This window comes from Sipha flava, unplaced genomic scaffold, assembly GCF_003268045.1.
Source record: "Sipha flava isolate LNK unplaced genomic scaffold, YSA_version1 286_pilon_pilon, whole genome shotgun sequence".
In the NCBI taxonomy this organism is placed as follows: Eukaryota; Metazoa; Arthropoda; class Insecta; order Hemiptera; family Aphididae; genus Sipha; species Sipha flava.
In genome coordinates, this window is record NW_020272954.1 from 19383 (window position 1) to 41822 (window position 22440).

Consider the following 22440-nt stretch of genomic DNA (forward strand, 5'->3'; position numbering starts at 1 on the left):
AGGACATAATTATTATTAATATTGTATATAATATAATATAAAAGGTTGCGTTTTGAAATTTTGTTTGTATTTTGTAGTAGGTATCATAGCAATTAGCAGGTAATTAAATATAATTATATTTTATATTTATGTTAATATTTACATACGAATTAGTTGGAAAATATAAGAGAGTTTATCAAAAATAAAAGTGGGTGGAAAATTGTTTGATAGGTTTCAAATTTATTAAGTGGGTTATGTGATTGTGTGTGTTGTGGTGGGGGTGGGTGGGTGGTGGTCGGAGGTCAATGCCATACATGTAATTTTGTACTTCGGCGCCACTGCTCTAAAGTCAAATTGAGAGTTTGGGATAATTTTATGAGTTTGCATAATATGCCTGATTCTTTTGAGTATTATTTTTTCGAACAGTTTAGATAGAGATGGAAGTAAGCTTATCGGCCTGTAGGAGATGGCTAGAGTTTTTGGTTTATTTGGTTTTGGTATAAGTATTACAGTTGACAACTTCCATATTAACGGAAAATATGATAGTCTTAACATAGCGTTGAAGATAAAAGTAATTAGTAGAATGGGTTTGCTAAGAAGATTTTTCAGAATTTTTTTGGTAATTATGTCGTAACCAGGTGATTTCCCATATTTTAATTTTTTAATTAAAAATAATATTTCGTTTGGCGAGGTATGTTTAGCAGGTTATGACATAGAAAGGGGGCTGTTGATAAATTGTTCGATGGTTTCAGAGTGGTCAGAGTTTGGTATTATATCGGCGTGAGGTGTGAAAATTTTCGATAAGTGTTTATCGAACAGATTGGCTTTTTCGATATCGGAGATGGCCAAAGATCCATCTGAGTCTGTTATGGGAAGGAGTTATTCCTTCATTCTAAGTAAATTTTTGTTTGTTTTCCAAAGAGAACCGTCTGTTTGATTTAGTAATTGGTATTTATTTTCAAAAATTTCGGATTTCTGTTTTAATATTAATTTTTTTATAGTATTCGCTAAATGGTTAAACAGTTTTTTATCAGATAGATAATGATATTTTTGCCATCTAGAGCGCACACGCCGTTTTTCAGAAATCAGATTTTGTAGTATTTTCAGGTAGTGATTAATTGTTTGTGTTGTGTTTACTTGATTGAGTTTTAGAATGTGATGATTTAAATATAGCAGATTGAATTGACGTTACAAGATTTTGAGCAGCGCTTTCTATATCTTCCTTATTTTTAATAGATATATTAAGGCAAGTTGTATTTTGCATAATTTTGGAAAATTCGTCCCATTTGATTAGGCCTTGAGATAATGATGGGTGTGGAGGAGTTGGTTCTATTGATACAATCATAGTTAAAAGCAGTGGTTGAATTGGAAAAAAAAATAAAGGTGGACTCTAAATGTAGCTGAACAATTAGCGTTCCAAAGCAAATTAATCTAAAAAAAACCGTGGGGGACTCTGTCCCCCCACCCCCTAAATGCATCTACAATATAAATAATTAAAAATATCTAATGATTAACACAGATATCTATAACAAATAATAAACAATACTAATAGGTATTTATTTGTATTAATTCTATCAACACAGCAACACGTCTAGCAAATTTAAAATCTAAAATGTAAATATATAGCCACATGATAAAATTAATTAATCAATTAACTTTCAATTTAAAATAATTCATGTATTTTACTGTTGCCTACAAAAATTAAATATTAAATTTATAGATTATAAATGTTACTCTTTTATTAGTATATTAATTTTTTTTTGTCAATATTAATTTTAATATTTGAAGTTTAATATTGGTCAAATAATTTATTTCATCCCGTCACATTATTTTTAGGACTAAGATTTGCTGAGAGTTAAATAATAATTATTTTTATCATAGTTATGTATATGTATTGCTTTAAAATGTATGACCAAAAAAATTTAAGGAACTTTTAACTGTATTTATTAACTTTTTTTTTAGGTAGGTACTATGTACTTAAGTAAAATGGGCTAATAACTTTTTTTGGAAAATCAAGTTTTTTTTATAAATTTTATCAAATTACAAAAAAATAAAAATTGCCGGGACTGACGTTCATTGATAATCAGATTGTACATCAGTTTTTCTAATAAATTTTATTTCTATTTTTTTTTTTTTTTAAGGCGGGATTTATGAGGGTGGATTATCAAAAAAAAAATAAAAGTACACCGGTAACAGGAATTTGCGCACGTCTATGATTTATTAAATTAAAGTGTTTTAATTACCTTGGTTATTGTTTTTCTTTTTATTGAAAAAGTCCGATATGGACAATTTTTGACGTTTATTCATGTTTATTTGTTTATTGCTGACGTGACATGTAGGACTGTAGGAGTGCGGTTGAGGTGTTTACTATTTTCAACAAAATTACAATTTATAAATTATATACGCGAGTACGCGACAAGCTAACATAATACCGATTACTCATTCGTGGCGCACCTCGTTTCCAAATAAAATATAAATAATATTTAATTTTCCTTGAAAACGATCACCATTTGTTAATCGTCGATAACTAAAACAACGGACGGATTCTCAAAATACGGAGTCAATATATTATTATTGTCAATGGTTTACTAAGGATCGTTATATCGGTACACCCAGGGAAGTTTTCGTAATAATTATATTTTTAGCAATTTAGCAGCTTATACCACGAATTAATACGCAGTGGAAACACTTGAAACGTGTTACATAAATTATATAACATTATTATATATGTTATTATTGCGTTCCTAATATACATATGTGCTAATAATAATGAACAGATTACGAACTAATACCAAAAATTAAATAAAATATTAATCGTTTCCAATTTTTTTTCATATTTATTTAATTTTTCTTAGAAACAAATTCATATTCATATAATTGTTGAAGGACGCTGCGTCCCCTGCGTTCCTTGATGAATTAAATTAAGGGGTACGCTATAATATGAAGAAAAATGAAGAGTAGCTCAGACCCTTTGCGTCCCCCCCCCAATTCAACCACTGGTTAAAAGGATTGAAGTGTGATCCAAACTAGGGTCATTTAGGTTATTAATAGAATGTTTTATGTGTCTAGGTAGTGACGATAAAAAGAAATCGAGTATATCTGGGTGTCTGTTATGGTGTTGGGGCCAGTAAGTGGGGTCTTTTGGACTTATGAACGTGTACGGTGTATTTTTGGTTATTTTTTGGAGCATTTTGCCTCATTGGTTTTCTGAAATGCAGCTCCATTGCGAGTGTTTAGCGTTAAAATCGCCACCCACTAAGAATTGTTGACCAAGGGATTTCAAAAATTGATTTAGTTATCTTGAGGATATGGCTGGGCGAAGAGAAGATAAACAAATGAGATTTTGGTAGGAACGTGATTTAATGTTATATGAATAGTAGTCGATTGGATAGTGGGAAGCTGAATACTTGGAAGTTGTTGATGTTGTATTTTAGAAGATATTATAATAGCTGACCCTGCGTAGGCTGTTTTATCAGGGTGATCGGTTCTGAAAATTTTAAAACCGGGAAAGAAGAGTTTGGTATTTAGTTTGCAGTGGGTTTCTGTTATGAGTGCTATGTGCTATTTGTTTTTCCAATAGTAAATGTAGTAATTCGGTTTCATGTTGTTTTAAGCCATTTTCACTCCATAATAATGTTTTCAGTATGTTTAAATTTGGTTTTTTAGTTGGCATTGATTATAAGTTTATTTATTACAGTTGTAAGTAACGATATGAGCAGATTTATTATTAATTTGAATTCAGAAATGAAAGAGAAAAGTTGTGTAGCTAAGTTAGATTTAGATTTATATTCAGTATCATTTAGTGGAGTATGCTTAGGTGTGTTGTGGAGATGTTATGTTATGTGATGGAGGGACTGCGTAATTAGCTTTAGAAAATATGAGGTGTCACTTATATTGGGAGGGTTATGGTTGGTTTTGACATCGGAGTCCTCCCTCTTCTTCACAATAGAATTATATTTTACATAATATCTTAAATTATATTTCTTATTTGGAATATTTTTACCATATTGGAAACTTTGAAGGTTTTTGTGGACTTGGCAACCTCGATAGTTGGCCGTGTGATTACCTCCACAAAGGGCGCAGGCTGGTGGTTCGTTTTGGATTTTGTGCAGGCGGAAATAGAATGATTGTCAGCACATCTGACGCATCTTGGAGGGTGACGGTAAAATTATATTATCTTTCATGACGACGGTCATGGATCATAGTGTAATCTATAACTTGATTGCCGCTTCAATTATTATAATACGATTATATTATTGTCTATTGATTTTAGCAGTTGATTAGGGATTGATTTTGTTTTATATTTTATTATACCTATAGGTATAAGTATACTTATTATCCTATTGGCTATTATAGTTCATTGTAACAATTACATGACTTTATAGAAATCTGAAATAGTGTTTTACTTTACGTCTTTACTTACTCTTTACCAATGTACTTTTTAAAAACGTTTTAATTTAAGATTTTGAATTTTATTATTTTCATATAAAATATAAATTAAAATTTTTATTTGAAATTTAAATTTTAAATATTAAGAATAATTAATTAAAACTTAAGTACATTCCTAAATTCAGTATATTGAATTCATTGTAACTATTATAAGTTAGGTATAAGAAATAAGGATACATATAAAAAAAAAACAAAATTATCAAAAACGTTATTTGGAAACAATTTAAAAAAAAACGAAAAAATCAAAAATGTTTTCCATCCCTGCAATATTGTATTTTAATAATGTATTTTTTAACGCATTGAACTTGTAATGTACCTACCTAGTTGGTTTTTGAATGTTAACTAAAAATGTATAGCCTCAACCTCTAGAAATACAGAATTAACAATGGCGACACACTAGTATCTATTTATAAATAAATTGTGTGTAAGATGTGAATATTTTTTTAAGGCTTTATACAAAATACAAATTACAAAATATTAAAGTAATATATAAGTAATTACACAAATAGGTAAATTATGTTAACACAAAGTGGGTGAATTAGAAAATGACTGTCGTCCTGGTTTTGATATATACATTCTATTGGGTAATTATACAGATGAAGTTTGAGATATTACAACAAATATGAATTAATAATAATTCATTTAAGCGAAGAAAATTATAGCACGAAGTGTATTTACATACTATTATAATAAATAGGGCTGTGAATTTAGTGCACTAAAGAACCTTAAAAAATGGATTAAAATTTTAAAAAATGCAATAAAATATGCACTTAATATGTAAAAATATGCAATTAAAATGCAAAAAAATTCAATATAAAATGCCAAAAATTATAGTAAAAAAAGGTTTTTAATTTAATTTTTATATTTATATTAATATTAGGTACAGGATATTATACATTAGTACATTAAATGCATAAATAAGTGTTTATTTAATAAAAAAAAAAAAAAAAACAAATAAGAAAAATCCATGATTAAAAGAAATAATCGAATTTGACTTTTCTATATGTACTATATTTTAGTATTTATTTTGTTAAAATAATAAAAAAAAATTTAATATATTTATTTTCGAGTACCTTATTTAATCTTTAGAATTTAATTAAAAATACCAGAAAATTAACTAAAAAAGGAAAATATGACCTAAAAATGCACAAAAATGACCTAAAAAATTAAAAACACGAAAAAATGCAAAATAAAAGTTGCATAAATGGATTCGTAGTTACATAATTTTAATTATGTACTTACAAAGCTACGTTTTACAATCGCCAAAAAAAAATGCACTTTTCTACAAATTCTTAGCCTTAATAATAAAATACGTTTTTACCACCAACATAACTTCCAAGATAATATAAAAAAATATAATTTTTATCTTATTTTTGGTCACACTGGACATTATATATTTATTATCTATTTTTATGGCTGCACGTGTTGAATTTGTGATAACTGATACATAATTTAAAAAAATGCAAAATTCAAATTTACCAAAGTTATTATGTTGTATTGGTGTTAGGCACTTATTCACTTCTGTAAGATACTGATGATATTTATATTTTAGGTTTATTTGAAGTTAACTTTTATTACACTTGTTGACTAAATCATTTTAGTTCTCAGAACAAATTATGTTTTCCACCAAACATGTAGAGAAGTCAAAAATATTTAAGCCCATATCGTTGATTAATACTGTTACATGTGTAAAGTTTATTAACCGTTTCTTATTAGCTGGTAAGTTAATAATTTTCACCTCTGCTCTCCAGTAATTTCAATAAATGTATTATAATTTCTGTTGAGGTGTTGGCAATATTTTGCTGATATATGATGTAGCTTCTAGACAATTATGTGGACGTCAAAAAATTTTTGATAAAGCTACAGTGCATGGAATTCAGTTCAATAATACTGAAATTTTGGTTGCAATACACGGAGAAAAATATGTTGCTATTTATAAAGTGGAGATTGAAATCAGTTTTTTGTAAATTATATAATGTTATTTTATTTATTTTAGTTAAAAAAAAAAAAAATTATAAAACATTTTATTTTCTAGACTTACATTTGAATGTATCCTTGCAACTACTGATTGGGTATGTAATATCATATGGATGGACTGCAATTTATTATTAACTGTATCAGCACATAATGTAGCAACAATATGGAATATTAATCTTCGAAAAGAAATTATTTCTTCAAGTTGTGATGATCGATGTATATTGTATCCTTTAAATTAATTTAGTTTGATTTTTTAAAATATGCTATACAGTTTATGAACCATACCAATGCTAGAAAGAATATAATATTAACAAACTAGGTAATTAGGTATAAAAAATAACTAATACTTATTATAGTTAGGTTAGTTTTTTATATAATATAGCTAATTAAGGTTTTACTAGTCTTAATCTAGGTACTGATATAATAATTAATATTTCAATGTATTTCTTTATTTTTGGACATGACCCTTGATACATTTAAGTATAATTTTTCAATTTTTATGTACATTTTTGTCTTAAGTGTATTTTTTTTAATGTATTTAACAAGTTTATACTTATTTGTGTACCCTAAACTTGAATAATTCTAAATAAAATTTATTGTTTTATAATCCTATGCATAAAAATTTCAGATATTCAGCAACATCATTAGGAGAAGACAAAGAAAATATTATTGTTTTTTCAGGAACTGTTTTTCGAGAAATAGTAATTTGGAGTCCTTTTAGAAGATTTAATGGTTCAAATATTTTACATAGATTACAAAAACATGAAGTAAGAAGTATTATCTTTTGTATGCTATCATTATTAATATTATTTTTATTTAATTTTGTGTTATTTTATGTATTTAAAATAGGGTGTTATATTTTCAATCACAGTAAACAAATGTAATTCCATTATAAGTTCTACATCTGACGATAGAAGTATTGTCATTTGGAAGGTTGAGCCATTTACTCATAATCAAAATACATATGATCATTGGAAAAATGCAAAAATTACAACAGATTATTCATTATATGCACACAAAGCTAGAGTTTGGAAAAGTATTGTACTGCAGTCTGGGAATATACTAAGTGTTGGAGAAGTAATGACTTAAAATATATTAGTTCTTTTAAATTCCATGATTTAAAATAACACTTATTCAATATTTAGGATGGTCAAATATGCTTAAAAACTTCTTTATCAACTTATCAATGGGAAGAAAGTAGAGGTTCTCAGGTTCGCAGCTTAGACTGTCTGGAAGAAAATAATCTTGTAGCTAGTGGGTGTACTACTGGAAGTATTGGATTATGGTCTCTAGTTGCTGTTCCAAAGAATGAAATTTTAGCTGACTATAAAATAATTAATTGTTATCCTAAGCATTTGGTGGTTTTAAGAAATACCGGCACATATGTACTTTATTCTGATGGGAATGTTGTCTTTTACAAAGATAATTTTTACCAAAATATCTACCAAAATGATATACTGTGTTGTACTTTGTCACTGGTGAAATCACCTTGTAATACTAAAATTATTTTTGCAACTAGTAGTGGGCATGTTGTTGTTCTGAAAAGTAAGTTTTACAATTTTAAATAATATTAATTATAGTTGATGTAGGTTTATGAATTTGTAGTTTATATTTACAGATATGGACAACAAACTTGATAAATTATATGTTGATAAAATTTCTTCAGTAAAAATTGTTTCAACAATTTGGTTAAATAATAAACAAATTATCATATGTTTTGAAGGAAACACAATTTTTTTTTATGAAGTTTTAGAAGGTAAATAAATTTTTTTTATTTGTTATTAATTTCATTTACCTTATGGAAATGTTCTTTTTATTGTCATAAAAAGAAACTTCAGTATCCAGACTAATTGTTATTATAATTTGTATTGTAATTTATGTTACATATTGTTAAATTTATATTTTTTTGTCCATATAGACTTAAAATTAAATCATTTGGATACATTTTGTATTTATTCAAAAATTAATTCTTGGATAACAGTGGCTGTGATGATTGAGGGTTTATTATTTGCCGGTTGTAATGAAGGATCTATTTACTTATTCAAATTAAATCGTCAGGTATATGTAAACAGTAAATTTAATTTAATTAGTATAATTTAAGTATACATTCTAAGCAAAATAACAAATAATAATTTATCATTTTAAAGATATTGTTTAGTATACTTATATGTGTTATAACGTAAAGTTATACAATTAAACAAATTATTTAATTAAATGCATAGAAAAGTTAAATAAAATATATATATTATATATTTACTATTTATCTGATTTGTTAAATGTTAGTAATTTATAATAATTTGATAACATTTCTAATTTTTATTTGGTTTTATGTAAATAAAATTGAATTACTTTCTTTTCTTTGGATTAATGTTCATATCTTATTTTATTTTTAAAATTAACACCAATTATCTCAATTTTTTTTTTTTTGTTATTTGAGTAAAAAACTATTTTAATGTGTTATAATGTAAGATGAATATAGTTATTTGTTGGGGCGTAAGTTCTTATTAATTATTAACTTGATGTTATATATTGTCTTAAATTATTGTATGATTTATATTTTGTTTTAAATATGAATCATAGCAATGATAATGTCTTATTTATTAATTACAATTTTAGGAACCATTACAAGTTTTTAGTAAAATTCATAGTTTTGCTGGTGTTACTGCAATGTGGGTCCATGAAAAGTTTTCCAGTTTTACAGTTGTTAGTTCTGTAGGGCGAGATGGTCATCATAGATTTTGGAATATTTGTACTAAGTCAGAAACAGTGTTTGAAATACGTTGTGAAATATTACCTACCAAATGGCCTTTTATGATTACTGATTCTCACAAACACGGATTATTAATTTGTGGTTTTAAAGAAGTAAAATTTGTTATAATTTTGATGTATTTTAATCATCTGTCATAACTCTTACATTTTTATGTCTTAGAACTATTTAATTGTCTATAGTCCAACGACACAGAGAATTTTAGCAACTGTATTTTGTGGTGGTGGTCATAGGGCATGGGATCTCACATTTGTCAATGATTGTGATTTAATATATTTTGTCTGTAGTTCTTCGAGTAGTAAATTAGAATTAAAAATAATTCCTCTACATGGTCAACATATGCTCTTGGTAAATAACAAAATTATTAGTTTTCTTAATATTTTTGTATTTTAAAAGATTTCTAATTTTATTTTATTTCTTATGATTATAATGTGTTTTAGGACGGTTTTCATTCTATGATTATAAATTCAATGGCTCATGTTGATGATAATCTCATGCTAACTGGTAGTGATGACACTACTGTTAGACTGTCACGTTTCAGTGATGAGATAGTAAGCTTATTAACGCTACGGAGTCATATTTCATCGGTTCGTTCAATATCTTGTCTTACTTTAAAACCTAACTTTTACATTATTGTAACAGCTGGAGGTAGAGCTCAGTTAAAAGTTTGGACTTTAATCATTACAGATAATAGTTAGTACATATAAATTGTTTACACTGTTTAGTATGCATAATTGTACTTATATTTAGTCAAAATTTATTAGATGTATATTGTGAGGAATCAGAGACAAATCTATTAAAATGTAAACAAAATAAAAAACCATGGAGATCAGTTGTACCTTCTAATGAAGGGGAAACACGGTTTATGGATGTTTGTGTTCAATTTACTAAATCAAAATCAGTTTTAATTGCTGTTGGATGTTCTGATGCAATTCTTAGGTAATTCAAGATAAATTATTATTTTAATTATTTATTTATTTATAAATGAATAAAACGCTTTAGAACATTAGAACAATAATACAGTAAGTAAATAATAATTGCATGACAAATTTAATTTTAAATTTAGAATAGTAACAAATATGTGATGAGCAGGGTTCTGGACTTGTAGTATTTGCATACTTTTTTTATTTATTGTAAAATATAGGAGAGTACGAAATAAATTAATTTATTGATGCTATAATATTATATCTAAAATTTAATGTGCATATTTTTGAATATTTCATATATATTGTTGGAAAGTGCTTATTTTTACGTTTTTGTGTTTATTTTGTATTCAAAGATCATCTACAATTGAAAACTTGGAAACATTTAATTATTTAATGTAATAACTAAGATAAAACACAAATATAAAATTATTAATTTGTTGATGTAAATGTAAATTATAATTATTAATTTTTTTTATCATTATATAATTGACAAATACAATTAAAAAAACTGGGAAAATACCTATTTCAAAAAACAAATTAACAATTATTTGTTTTTATTTTAAATTTTTAATGTTTTATTAATTATTAATAATAAATAAATTAAATGCATATTTTTTTAAATTTTTTATTTATATTTTATGATTTTTAAGTACTTATTTTAGTGCTTATTATTGTGTTTTTAATTGCTATAAGTCCCGAATCCTGGTGATGAGTAATATTACATACATTACAAAAATAACATAAAAGACACTAGAATTATAATAAAATTACAAATAATTAACAGTAGAACTTAATGCTGTATAAAAACTGTGTTTAAATTCATGACACAACATAAAAAAGAAATCTATCTGGTTAATAATGCTGTTAGCTAAAGAAAAAACAAGAGGAAAGAGCGATGTGGAATTATAGTTAACTAATAACTTATATTATTTTAGTTAAGTATAGTTAAGATGGGAGGATGTATATATGTTGTGACCTTGTACCATAATTTCTAAAGTTAAAACCAACCAGAGAAAGTAGCTTGGAGGAATCTATGTTATTCAGTAAATCAAACAAGAACATCAAGTCTGCAACTTTCCTTCTTAATTCACACAAAGTTACCCCACGATGGGTAGACCGCAGGTGATATGAGTTACAGTTAATAGCCATATTTAATTTACTACAGATTAGTTTTAGGAATTTATACTGTACATTTTCAACCTGATTAATGTAGAGAGCATGATTTGTTGACTTGGTGGGTCTGCCAATTTGATGACTAAACTATATAGCCAAATTCTAAGTGAGACCTAACAAGTGAGAATTATAATAATTTCATAGAATTTATGTTTTTGTGTTTCTATAAATGAAACTTAACATTTTGAAATCTTTATTAGTAAACAAATTTATGTATGGGGAGAAAGATATTGCATTCAAGTAAAATTCCTAAGTCTCTGATAGAATTGACTATTGTAAGCAATGTATGGTTGATTGAGTAGGTAAACAAAAATAGGTTTATGCAGGCGAGTGATACTGAAATTATGTGGAAAAAAAAATTATATGTTAAAAATCTGACACTTTACTGAAATCAATTTTACCGAAATAAAATAGTAAAAAAACTAATAACACTAAATAAATATTGATTTACTTCATTTCACTATTGGCTCATGAAATATTTTCTTATATTTTTAATTCTAATACCTAATTCTTAATAATGATATACAATTTTAACCTAATATTTATTATTATTATTAAAATACATTTACTGTTAATTATTTTCATGAGCTATGTGTCCATTTTATGTAAATAAAAGTAAGTATCTAATTTCATAGAATTTACTACATAAATGCAATTTATAATAGTATTGTTTGTTAATAGTATAGTTATTACTTTTATATTAATAAAATATATGGAAAATATAGGTTGTACAATTATAATACAAATGAGAAAACTTTAAGTTTACTTGAAGAAAATCTGGATAATACCTATTGTATATTAAAGATTTTAAGAATTCAATTCAATACATTTCATTATATTATAACTACTGATACAAAAGGATATGTGAATTTTTGGGACATTTCTAAATATATTGAAAATAACAATGAAGAATTTGCAAGTGCACCAAAATACAAATATCGCTTGCATCAATCTGGTATAAACTGTTGTGACTGGTTAGAATTACAAAATATGAATAGTTTACTAGCAACTGGTGGAGACGATCAATCTTTAAAATTATCAATTTTTCATTATACAGATACTATTACATTATTGTGTAATGTTTTTATTTCTGTTCATTGTTCTCAAGTTACAGGTAATTTTTATTTATTTTAAACAGTTATTTATATTTTATTAATAATATTTCTGTTTTTTTAGGTATTAAGTTATTTAAAAATGTAGTTATAAGTGCTTCTGTGGACCAGAAAATAATTTTTTATGCATGGAGTTGTGATTTGAATTCCAGAACTATACAAGTGTCACCATTATCATCATACTTTACAACAGTTGCAGACATTCATGGTTTAATAGCTCAAAAAGTTGGGTAAGTACAAATTAATTACAATTTTCAATTTGTGTCTGCTTACATTTTGAATAGAATATTTTCCTAGTTAATGTATTTAATTATATTTAATGTTTTGTCCAGAAAACATTTTTGATTAAAAAAAAATTAAATTTTTAATTGGTTTCTTAAGAAGGAAAAATAAGAACCCTTAGTAAAAGCATATACCCTAGGATCATTGATTAAAAAATATAATATTTAACTTGTACACTTATTTTATAATTATCTAATATATGATATTCGTTATTCAATATATATTTTACTCTGTCTTTCCTAAAATGTTTTATTTCAAAAGTTATGATATATCATTGATTTAAATTTATTCATCTTAAAAACTTAAACACTCTATTTAATTATTAAATATTCACCTCAAGTCATGTTACATTATAATATCTTATTAAAACTCATAACCAATATATTTTTTATATTTTTAAAGTAATTTTCAGTTTTCTGAAAAGTTTTTTTTATATAATTTAACACCAAAAACAAATCTCAATATATTAAAATAAAATTATACTTAATTTAGCAATCTGTTATATTAGTTTAATAAAATAAATAATTGTTTTATTGATAAACAAATATTGACTATTATTTTAGTTGTATTTTAAATCTTAAAGTAAGGATTCACAAATAAAAAAAAATATTATTTATGAATTATGTAATTTTAAAATTTGCGACTAATATAAACTCACAATTATTTTACACTATGCTGTAAATACATTTGAGTTTCAATTATATAAGATATTCAATACTTATATATAATATTGATGTAAACATTCAACTATCATTGTTTTTAAAATTCGATGATTTATCACCAAAATGAAATGTATAAAAAACGATTACCTATTTCGTTTGTTATTGAAACATATTCTTATCTTGGAAAACATCTTCAAAGTGGAGTTCATACGATGAAATTGTATACCTTGCCAAGCTGTTATGTTCAGTCTAGTAGGTACAAGCCTTTGCTATTCTCACCATGTGTTTTATATGATTCGGACTTCTACCGACAATTTTCGTATAGATATGAGCTGCGCCACCCTGTACTGAGTTGAGGGTCTCACGCGACGTTTGTTTCGTTCGAAGCTTACACTAGCTTCGCGTCGTACAAATTTGACTAAAATTTTTTTAATCGAATTTAAAATTTATCAATACCTTATTGTCAATCTCATATTATTTATTTGTATCACTCTACCTTTCGTGTTTATATATGTCTGTGATTTCCTATTTTTAGGAGAATACCGCTTTTACCAAATATGTTTTACAATTTTTTGTGAAGAAAAATATATAATTGATATTTGAGTGTGTATATACACGAATCTGTTAATTTCGGAGAATTTGATTAAATTGAATATTAGAACAAATTACATGAACACTATGTTATAATATCAGGTTGGCTAGCTTATAGTTAAATTTTTTAATAACTAATAATAAAACGTAATAAAATGAAATATTTAAAACGCAATTATACAACATTTTATAATTCAATAAATTAGGAAATAAATTATGATATGTTGTTGCTGTACGTATAATTAATCAGTTTTAGTGCACGTGTGAATTGTGTTATATTTTATATTATACTTTTTTCAAGCATGTATACATGGTTTTAAGTATACGTAATATATACACATACAATTTAAGTACCTGATTAATTTGATTTCAAAATTATTTTTTAAAAATTACTTAAGTGTATGTATATTATATTAAAAATTGTATTTGTTGTGAGTTTTTAATTATAAAATTCAAAGCGTTGTTGTTTAAATAAATATTATGTTAATGTTTTAGGAGTTATTAATTTGAGTTGTTAGACGTATTTTTAAAATCGATAATATCTAAAATATGACTAAATGACATGCATGTATATGTATTTTACACAAATTATTCATTATGTGTTTATATTTTATCTTAAAAATAATTTTAATTTTATACATATTGTCTAATTATATAATTGAAATTCAATATTTGATCTACTTGTATTATTGAATCAAAATTTGTATAACATGTAAATTAACTTTAATTTATAGTTTTTAATTACAAATCATAATTATTTTAATAATTGGATATTACGGAAAATACCCGTTATAAATTATTATATATTGGTTATTAATGATATAAAATAGAATTATTTATTTTATATTCAATGTAATATGTTGCATATATTTTTATTGTATTATATTTAATTGAGTCATATTCCTATAAGCTTATCAATAGTTGTACTACATATTTTTTTTCTCGAATTTTCAAATTTTTAATTTTTAGGGTTTACGAATACGCAATTTTTTTATAAAAAAATCTCTGGGATTTAAAAAAATAACTCCACTCCAAAATATGAATTTCAATATAAGTTTATCCAGCTGAGATATTTAATGGTACCTGAAATCGTGATTATACTGTTTATATGATACTCATTACACTTATATCACAGATAGGTACCGTAAGTGTAAATATTTTTATTTATTTTAAAAATTTTCTTTATATTTGATTCCTGGCTAAAGTGGTTTACTTATGATTAAATTATAATATGGCTATACATGAATTTCGAATTTATTTATGGATCAGGATGGTTAATATTTGTAATTTTTGTTTTGTTTTTATATATAATGCATAATTGGTATGATTTAATTAAAATGTTTGTTTTATATTTTCGTGATAAATATTAGTATTCGTATATTAATACAAGTTAAACTGCATTATATAACTAAGTTGTTAATGAAATACTTCATAGTATACTGTTAAGCCCAGTTTAAGACCTTCAAGGGTCCAGGGGCCAATACATGGTTTTTACCCACCAATGAAAACAATTCTTTAAAATAATAAAATTATATAATAAAACAAATTTAAACTTTCTTAATTAAGCATATTATAAACATTAAAAGCATTTTATTTTTATTATGCTTAATACATATATTTATAAATAAAATTAAATATTTTATGTAAAAGTTTTTTTTATTGCTTTTGTGTAGAAAATGCTTCCAAGGTTTTATTTTAAATACAGCGATAACAAAATATATCCCTATTCTCCATGAACAAAAACTTAGGTGTCCCTATTTACCATGGGGTAGCCGTAACTTGGAAATTTATTGGGGGGAGGGTGGGGGGGGGGGCAAAAATATAATTACATATCTAATGAAAAGTGTCCGAGGCTAAATGCCGCTTTACTACCTACATATTATTATATAAAATTATTAATTTTCTAACATTATGTTAGTTAAGCGAAAATTTAAAATTAAGATTTAAAAAAAAATTATGGTAATAGTTATAACCAGGTGTTTTGTACATATTTTAAAACAAGGTATGTTAAATATTAGAGGGGGCACTGCCTTCCTAATTTATTCTAGGGGCAATTGCCCCCTTGTCCACCCAATATACGCTTATGATTACCATGTCCATGTTTATAGGCGGGCGACGGTCCCAACGACCATTAGTTTATAAAAAAAAAAATTAAAAAAAATATTCTTCTAGGCACTATAAAATGTACAAATTAACATTTTATGTAATTTTAAGCGGAGACGACTATAGGTTTTTTACATACGTGGGCCCCGGGGACGTGCCCCTCCTACTTCCTTAATCCGGGCTTGTTACTATATTAAAACAGTAATTCCAAATTGAAATTTTTTGTTATCTATTTTATTTTGTTATATTTATATTTAGGTAATATTTAGTCATTATAATGTCATAAAATTAAAACATTTTATATGGCTCAAAGTTAAACAACCATGATGTGGTAGGATGGATTTAACTTAAAAATCCATACATTGGGTATTGGTTTATTTATTTATCTAAGGATATTTGATTCATGGCATGATTCTATGAATAATTATACAATTATGAGACTATAAACTTCCGAATTGTTTTATTTCTATATTAGAAATTGATAATGTATTAGAAGTATTTTATTATATTTGAATTTGTTGCAAAACGCCGCTATCTGTGGTCAGCTGTTAACGTCTTCCTAGTTTTTAGACCATTCAAATTTATATGCATAATGTTTCTTATTGAATTGGTATAAATGTATTGACATAAATCATAATTGTACTATTCACAGTGGGAATATCGATTATATAAGGTTTCTTCATTCTTTTATTTCTCTGTACAAAAATGAAAATGCTATCGTTCATTATTTTATATAAAGTATATACTATCTGTATTCACTGTATTGCATCTGTATACACTGTATACTATCATATATTATAGAACATCCCATTGCATAAATAATAAAAATCAACTCAAGGTCATTAGCGATAGCAATATTTTTACTTGGTGACAATAATGAAGTTAATTTTTTACGTTTCTAATTTTCCAATTAAGAAAAATGGTTGTATTATTAAAAAAACATTGAAATATTTTAAGGTACCTTTATCTATATTAAATCATATTATTAAATATATTTTAATTATTGCAACCTTGAGGTGATTTATTTCTTAGTTTTTTTTTTTACTTAAGTACTAATCTTTATTTGTTTTGAGCAAATATTTCATTAAGTAACAATATACGATTCTGACATGTGTTACTAATTATTATTATGATCTTAGTTGATCGACTATTTATATTTTCCCTCAATTAATTATAATTTTTTGAATGCAATTAGGCATTGGTATTTTAAAAGATTGTTTTAATTGAATATTGAACTTATAGCAGTAATAAATATTAAAAGTTTATATTTTTTGTGGGAAAATTGCATGCGTTAAGTTAATTTAAATCTCAAGGCATTGTTAAATTTAGAAATATTAATGATTATTGACATTATATTTTAAGTAATGGTAAAATTAAATCATCATTGAGCGAGGTAAAATATTTTAAAACTTACTAAGACAGTTAACTCCTTTAATTATAGTAACTTATTATAAATTTTCTTTATGTGTATTCTAGACTTAGTTATTTGATTATATTATTATTACGTATCAATGAAATTAATATAAAAAGGAAGTACAGTGAACATTCGTTATCTTTTATCTGAGGTTCAGGATTATGTTAATGATAAAAGTTGTTAATCAATAAGAAAGGAAATGTAAAAAGAATCATTAAAGAATAGAGAATCACTAATTAAAATTATAGTACGCATAACGATTACATATGCGTGTATCGTACACCTGTACTGTCTGTTAAAAACAATAATGCACTGCTATAAAATAAAAGTAGAGCCCGTATAATTAATTATAGAATGTACATACATTACTATTCAGGCTTTTTTTTTAATTGTTGTATTTTATTAATTGAGGTCGGGAGACGGAAGTTCTACGTAACTAGAAAAATAAATAGTTTCCAAATATTATTATGGTAAATAATTTATTGTGCCTTTAAAATTGACAAAAACACATATATCGAAATTATTATTAAATTATGAATAATAATAAGTATTTAGAAAAGTGGTAATAATGGAGTGTAAACTAAAGAAAAAAGAAAACATCTATAGCAATAATTTAATATAAGTTCTACTCATTGTATGAGTGATTATACAATATTTAACCTATATATATATTGAACCATAACATATAATATTTGAATCCTACAACGTTGAAACTGAAGAAGGCTTTATTTTCACTCTAATTGCAATTAAATATACTCAAATTATATAAAAGAATAATTTTAAATATCCATTATAGATGAGTTAAGTTAATTTTAATCATCTATCTACATTTTAAATTTAAATTGTAACTCACAGTTTTACTTTTATATAGTTATAATTTGTTGACAGACAATTTTTTAGGTACTACTGGGTAATCAAATATTATGTGAAATACATCTAATATATAAAATATTTAAATAAATTTTATTTATTGCTTATTATTTATTTTTTTTTAATTTCGTCTTGATAATATTTTTATCTTTAATAGTATTAAGTATTAATGATGGAAATATTATTTTAATATGTACGACTAGTTGGTATTATATCTACATTTTAATTGATCCCGATGTACTAACAATTTACCTATACAATAATCGTTTAAAATAGTAAAATAATACAATTGTCTTGATATTGTCTTACATTAATTAAAACTACAGAAACAATACAGTTATTAGGAAATTGTATTTTTATGTAACACATACTAATATACTGGTGTCTGGTATATTGCACATTATCTATGAAACTTGAACAGGTTTTTTTTTTTTTAATTTTTCTTATTCACTTTTACCTTATACCATAGCAGAAAAACTGTTACATATGTGAGATTTAGATTAATTGCTTATTTTAAATAAAAAAAAAAAATTTAAAAACTGTACAATGTTGATATACTACGTTATTGTCATTGAAACTCACGTGTGTATGTTATTTTACTCTAGACCGATGGTATTTTTTTCATGAATGTCTTGTTTATTGTTTATTTGTTTTATTGTATTCGTACAATATAATGATTAATAAATTGCTTTAGATGGTTGTATTGTTACGAAAACAATATTATTACTGATAATAGCCAATGTTTATTCGAATTGGTTATGACGTCGAAACCGGTAAATTACGTATGTTGTAAAAAATATATAGATAGTGATGTTATTTACTTACGAATTTATATTTTCTTAAATATTATAATATGTTATGTATATTAACATCCTTTAACTGTAATCGATTTGGTACGAACTTGAATTTCAGAAAACAAGTTGTTTACATTATATTTTGTGTATTTCAAATAAGATTTATTGAAATACCTCCATTGAATAATACATTGTGACACGAAAATGTGTTTGTTATATTATATATTTTAAATTTTCAAATGATTAAATAATTTCCTAAATTTACTTGTAATAACGTAAAATATAACAGATGGTTAATTTAGCGAAACAGGTTATTGCTTGATATCTCATATTGTTTTTGTTTTAAAAATATAAATCGTAAGAGTGGTTACGTTCTATATCTTGATTGCATTTTGTATCCATAAAAAATTATTATCAAGCTACATATTATAGTTTTTTAATGTGAATAATTCATTTATATAAAAAATAATAAATCTATTTCCTCAGAAGATGCGTTAAATAAATTGGCTTGTTTCATATTCCAGTAGCTAATCAATTTTTATAATAAATGTTTAACAAAATGTTGTTATATTGATGTACCATGTTATTCACTACCTTTTGCTTTTAATGGTGCGTATTCTCCTTGACTAATAGTTAAAAATAATTAAAAATGACGATATTTAACTGACAGGTAAAAGAATTACAGAATTCTCAGTTCTATCATATATCCAATTTTATTGTTAGGTATCTCTAGGGTTCAGATTTTAAAGCATCGAAAAGCACTGAAATATTCACAGTAATATGACAAAAAAACCTTAAAATATGTTATGAAAACATAAAAAATAGCATAAAAAAAGATATGTAAATAAAAAATAATTTAACTAATTTTTTTTTACTGATAGTCTATTTTATCTTTTTAATTAATACCTATTATAAAACCTTATGAATTAATACATTTATAAAAAAAAAATAAACTAAAATTACCTTTTTCTGTTTACAATTTAAAAAACTGTCAAAAAACAAAATTTTTAGAATTTTTTTTCATAAATTAATACTATTTTTCATTTAATATAAACAATAATTTTGAAAAATATTAAATAAAGCATTATATTATTATCCTTATTAGCAGGAAATAGCACAAAAACTTCGAAAATAATACTAAAAATCTAAAATAATTCAAATATGGAAAAAATAGCAAAATAAAATTTCATTTTTTGAGTCCTTTGTGCATAACACAAATTTATATCTCACTTTGCTATTTTCATCTATATCCTATAACAATTATCAAATGCTATAAAATCTGAACCCTGATTATCATTATTATTTTTGTATGTACTTATATATGTATATAACAATTATTTGTACACATGAACGGACATTAATATTAAAAATGTACATGAAAATTTATTTAATTGCATTTTGATATTTCGATGGGTAATATTTGTTTATATCATATTATATTAAATAGGTACCAATCGTTTTTTACAGAGACGCAGTTAAAGTGATTGTCTACGGCCAAGGAGTGGAATCGTTTTGCGCAGATATGAGTTTACTCAAGCCACAGCCTCAGGTAAATGGGTTCGCGGTTGTGATAAACACATGCGTCCATATTATTATATTTATAACAGTGAATGACGTTGTACCGCCACCGCTGTCCATAAACGGCCTTTCGTATAAATAAGATTGTTCCCCTTGTCAAACTACATTCACGATTTTCTTGTATGTACTACATCAATTGCTCTTACCACCATATGTGATGTGATATATTTTCGCGGGAAAATGTCCGAATTCAATATTAAATACACATTGTTTTTTACGTTACTTAGCTCTTGCTACCTCATCGAACCGTTATGCGCTAAATCTATTAAGGTATACATTTTTTTTATCAGTATTTCGTTATTTTGATGGAAAAAATAAAAAAAAAATGATGATACAGTCTGCTATACCGTTGCTTATACTGGTTTTTAATTCGGAATTTGTTGTCATTATATAGGTGGCCAATGTAGAACGTGTTTCCCCGGCTTTAGAACTTGGAGAAGGTCCGCACTGGCATCCGTCGACGCAGAACTTGTATTTCGTTGATCTCCATCGGGGAAAAATCAACAGATACCATCCGGAAACTAACAGTTATTTTAGCGCTACGATAGGTACGACGATTATAATATCTGCAGTTCGATACGGAGAAACGGGATAGGATGTTTTGTTTTTTTCCATAATCTATCTGTCGTTTTTCGTAGATGGCTACAACGACGTGACTTTCGTCATACCGGTCGAGGATAAGAACGACACTTTCGTGGTGGGCTTGTGCGCTTCCATTGGCGTAGTCGAGTGGGACGGAATTTCGGACAGAACCGGCCGACCCGAGTACGTGAAACTACTCGATGAGACGTCGGGCAACCGTCTGAATGACGGCAAAGCCGATGCCACCGGTCGAATTTGGGCGGGTAAGTTAAGAAAGATGCTGTCAGGTAGCATGGAGGTAATGCAATTCTAATTATTTAATTTTCCTCGTAGGATCCATGGGATCAGAAATAGAAGGTAGTCCGGGCCATTACCACAAGCACCGGGGTGGTCTGTACTCAGTGGAACTGGACGGTACCGTCATCAAACGTTTGTCGAACGTAAGCATATCCAACGGGATGGCGTGGAGCTCGGACAACAAAGTGTTCTACTACGTGGACACCTACAGTTTCGCAGTCGAGGCGTACGATTTTGATATCGTTTCGGGAGACCTCTGTAAGTGATCCATTTTAAACATTTATGGTTCATTATAATACCAATGTCGTTTTCGTTATTGTTATTGTGCAGCCAATCGCAGAGTGGTTTTCGATTTGGAAGCCGAAAAAGTTGAAGGCGATCCGGATGGCATGACCATCGACACCAAAGGAAACCTTTGGGTAGCTTGCTTTAACAGTAATCACGTGAGTTTATATAATGGTTCTTTTAATTGTTTTTTACTTTTTTTATTTAATTTTTCTCGTAACGATTTTCCTTATGAATTTCGTTTTCATTTTTAACAATTTATCATTTTACAGATATTGAAAATCAACCCCGAAACTAGCTCGTTATTGATGACTGTACAATTACCAGCGTACCAGGTCACTTCCGCTGCGTTTGGCGGTTCCAAATTAGATGAACTATACGTTACCACAGCTGGTTACCAATTAACCAAAGCGCAAAAAGCCAAAAGACCATATTCTGGAGCTCTTTTCAAAGTAACCAACACAGGATCGACTGGTTTTGCCGGTTATTCTGCTAAAATACATTTGTGTCCTGAAAATCGACTTCATACATTATAATAGTCAAAACATTTTCTATTATATTATTATTTATTCAGGTATAATATGTAAATATTTATTTAT

At 26.1% G+C, this 22440-nt stretch overlaps 1 protein-coding gene across 1 annotated transcript; it reads left to right on the plus strand.

Moving 5' to 3' along the window:
* Nucleotides 1–5868: 5868 nt before the first annotated feature.
* LOC112685672 (WD repeat-containing protein 6-like) lies at nucleotides 5869–22440 on the plus strand. Its single transcript, XM_025557609.1, has 21 exons — nucleotides 5869–5951; nucleotides 6030–6147; nucleotides 6214–6391; nucleotides 6464–6628; nucleotides 7034–7172; nucleotides 7255–7482; nucleotides 7551–7950; nucleotides 8024–8161; nucleotides 8324–8463; nucleotides 9022–9267; nucleotides 9335–9520; nucleotides 9613–9865; nucleotides 9937–10111; nucleotides 11997–12385; nucleotides 12448–12613; nucleotides 20567–20648; nucleotides 21072–21225; nucleotides 21316–21522; nucleotides 21593–21814; nucleotides 21887–21999; nucleotides 22114–22440. The coding sequence occupies exons 1-21, from the start codon at nucleotides 5889–5891 to the stop codon at nucleotides 22375–22377; spliced, it is 4026 nt and encodes a 1341-aa protein (XP_025413394.1). The 5' UTR covers nucleotides 5869–5888; the 3' UTR covers nucleotides 22378–22440.

Excerpts from the sequence above, each read along its gene's own strand:
- LOC112685672 (XM_025557609.1), top strand. The coding sequence starts at position 5,889 with ATGCAAAATTCAAATTTACCAAAGTTATTATGTTGTATTGGTGTTAGG. Across the intron at positions 6,148-6,213 it reads TAACCGTTTCTTATTAGCTG|GTGTTGGCAATATTTTGCTG; the intron begins GTAAGTTAATAA and ends ATTTCTGTTGAG. Across the intron at positions 21,226-21,315 it reads TTATTTTAGCGCTACGATAG|ATGGCTACAACGACGTGACT; the intron begins GTACGACGATTA and ends CGTTTTTCGTAG.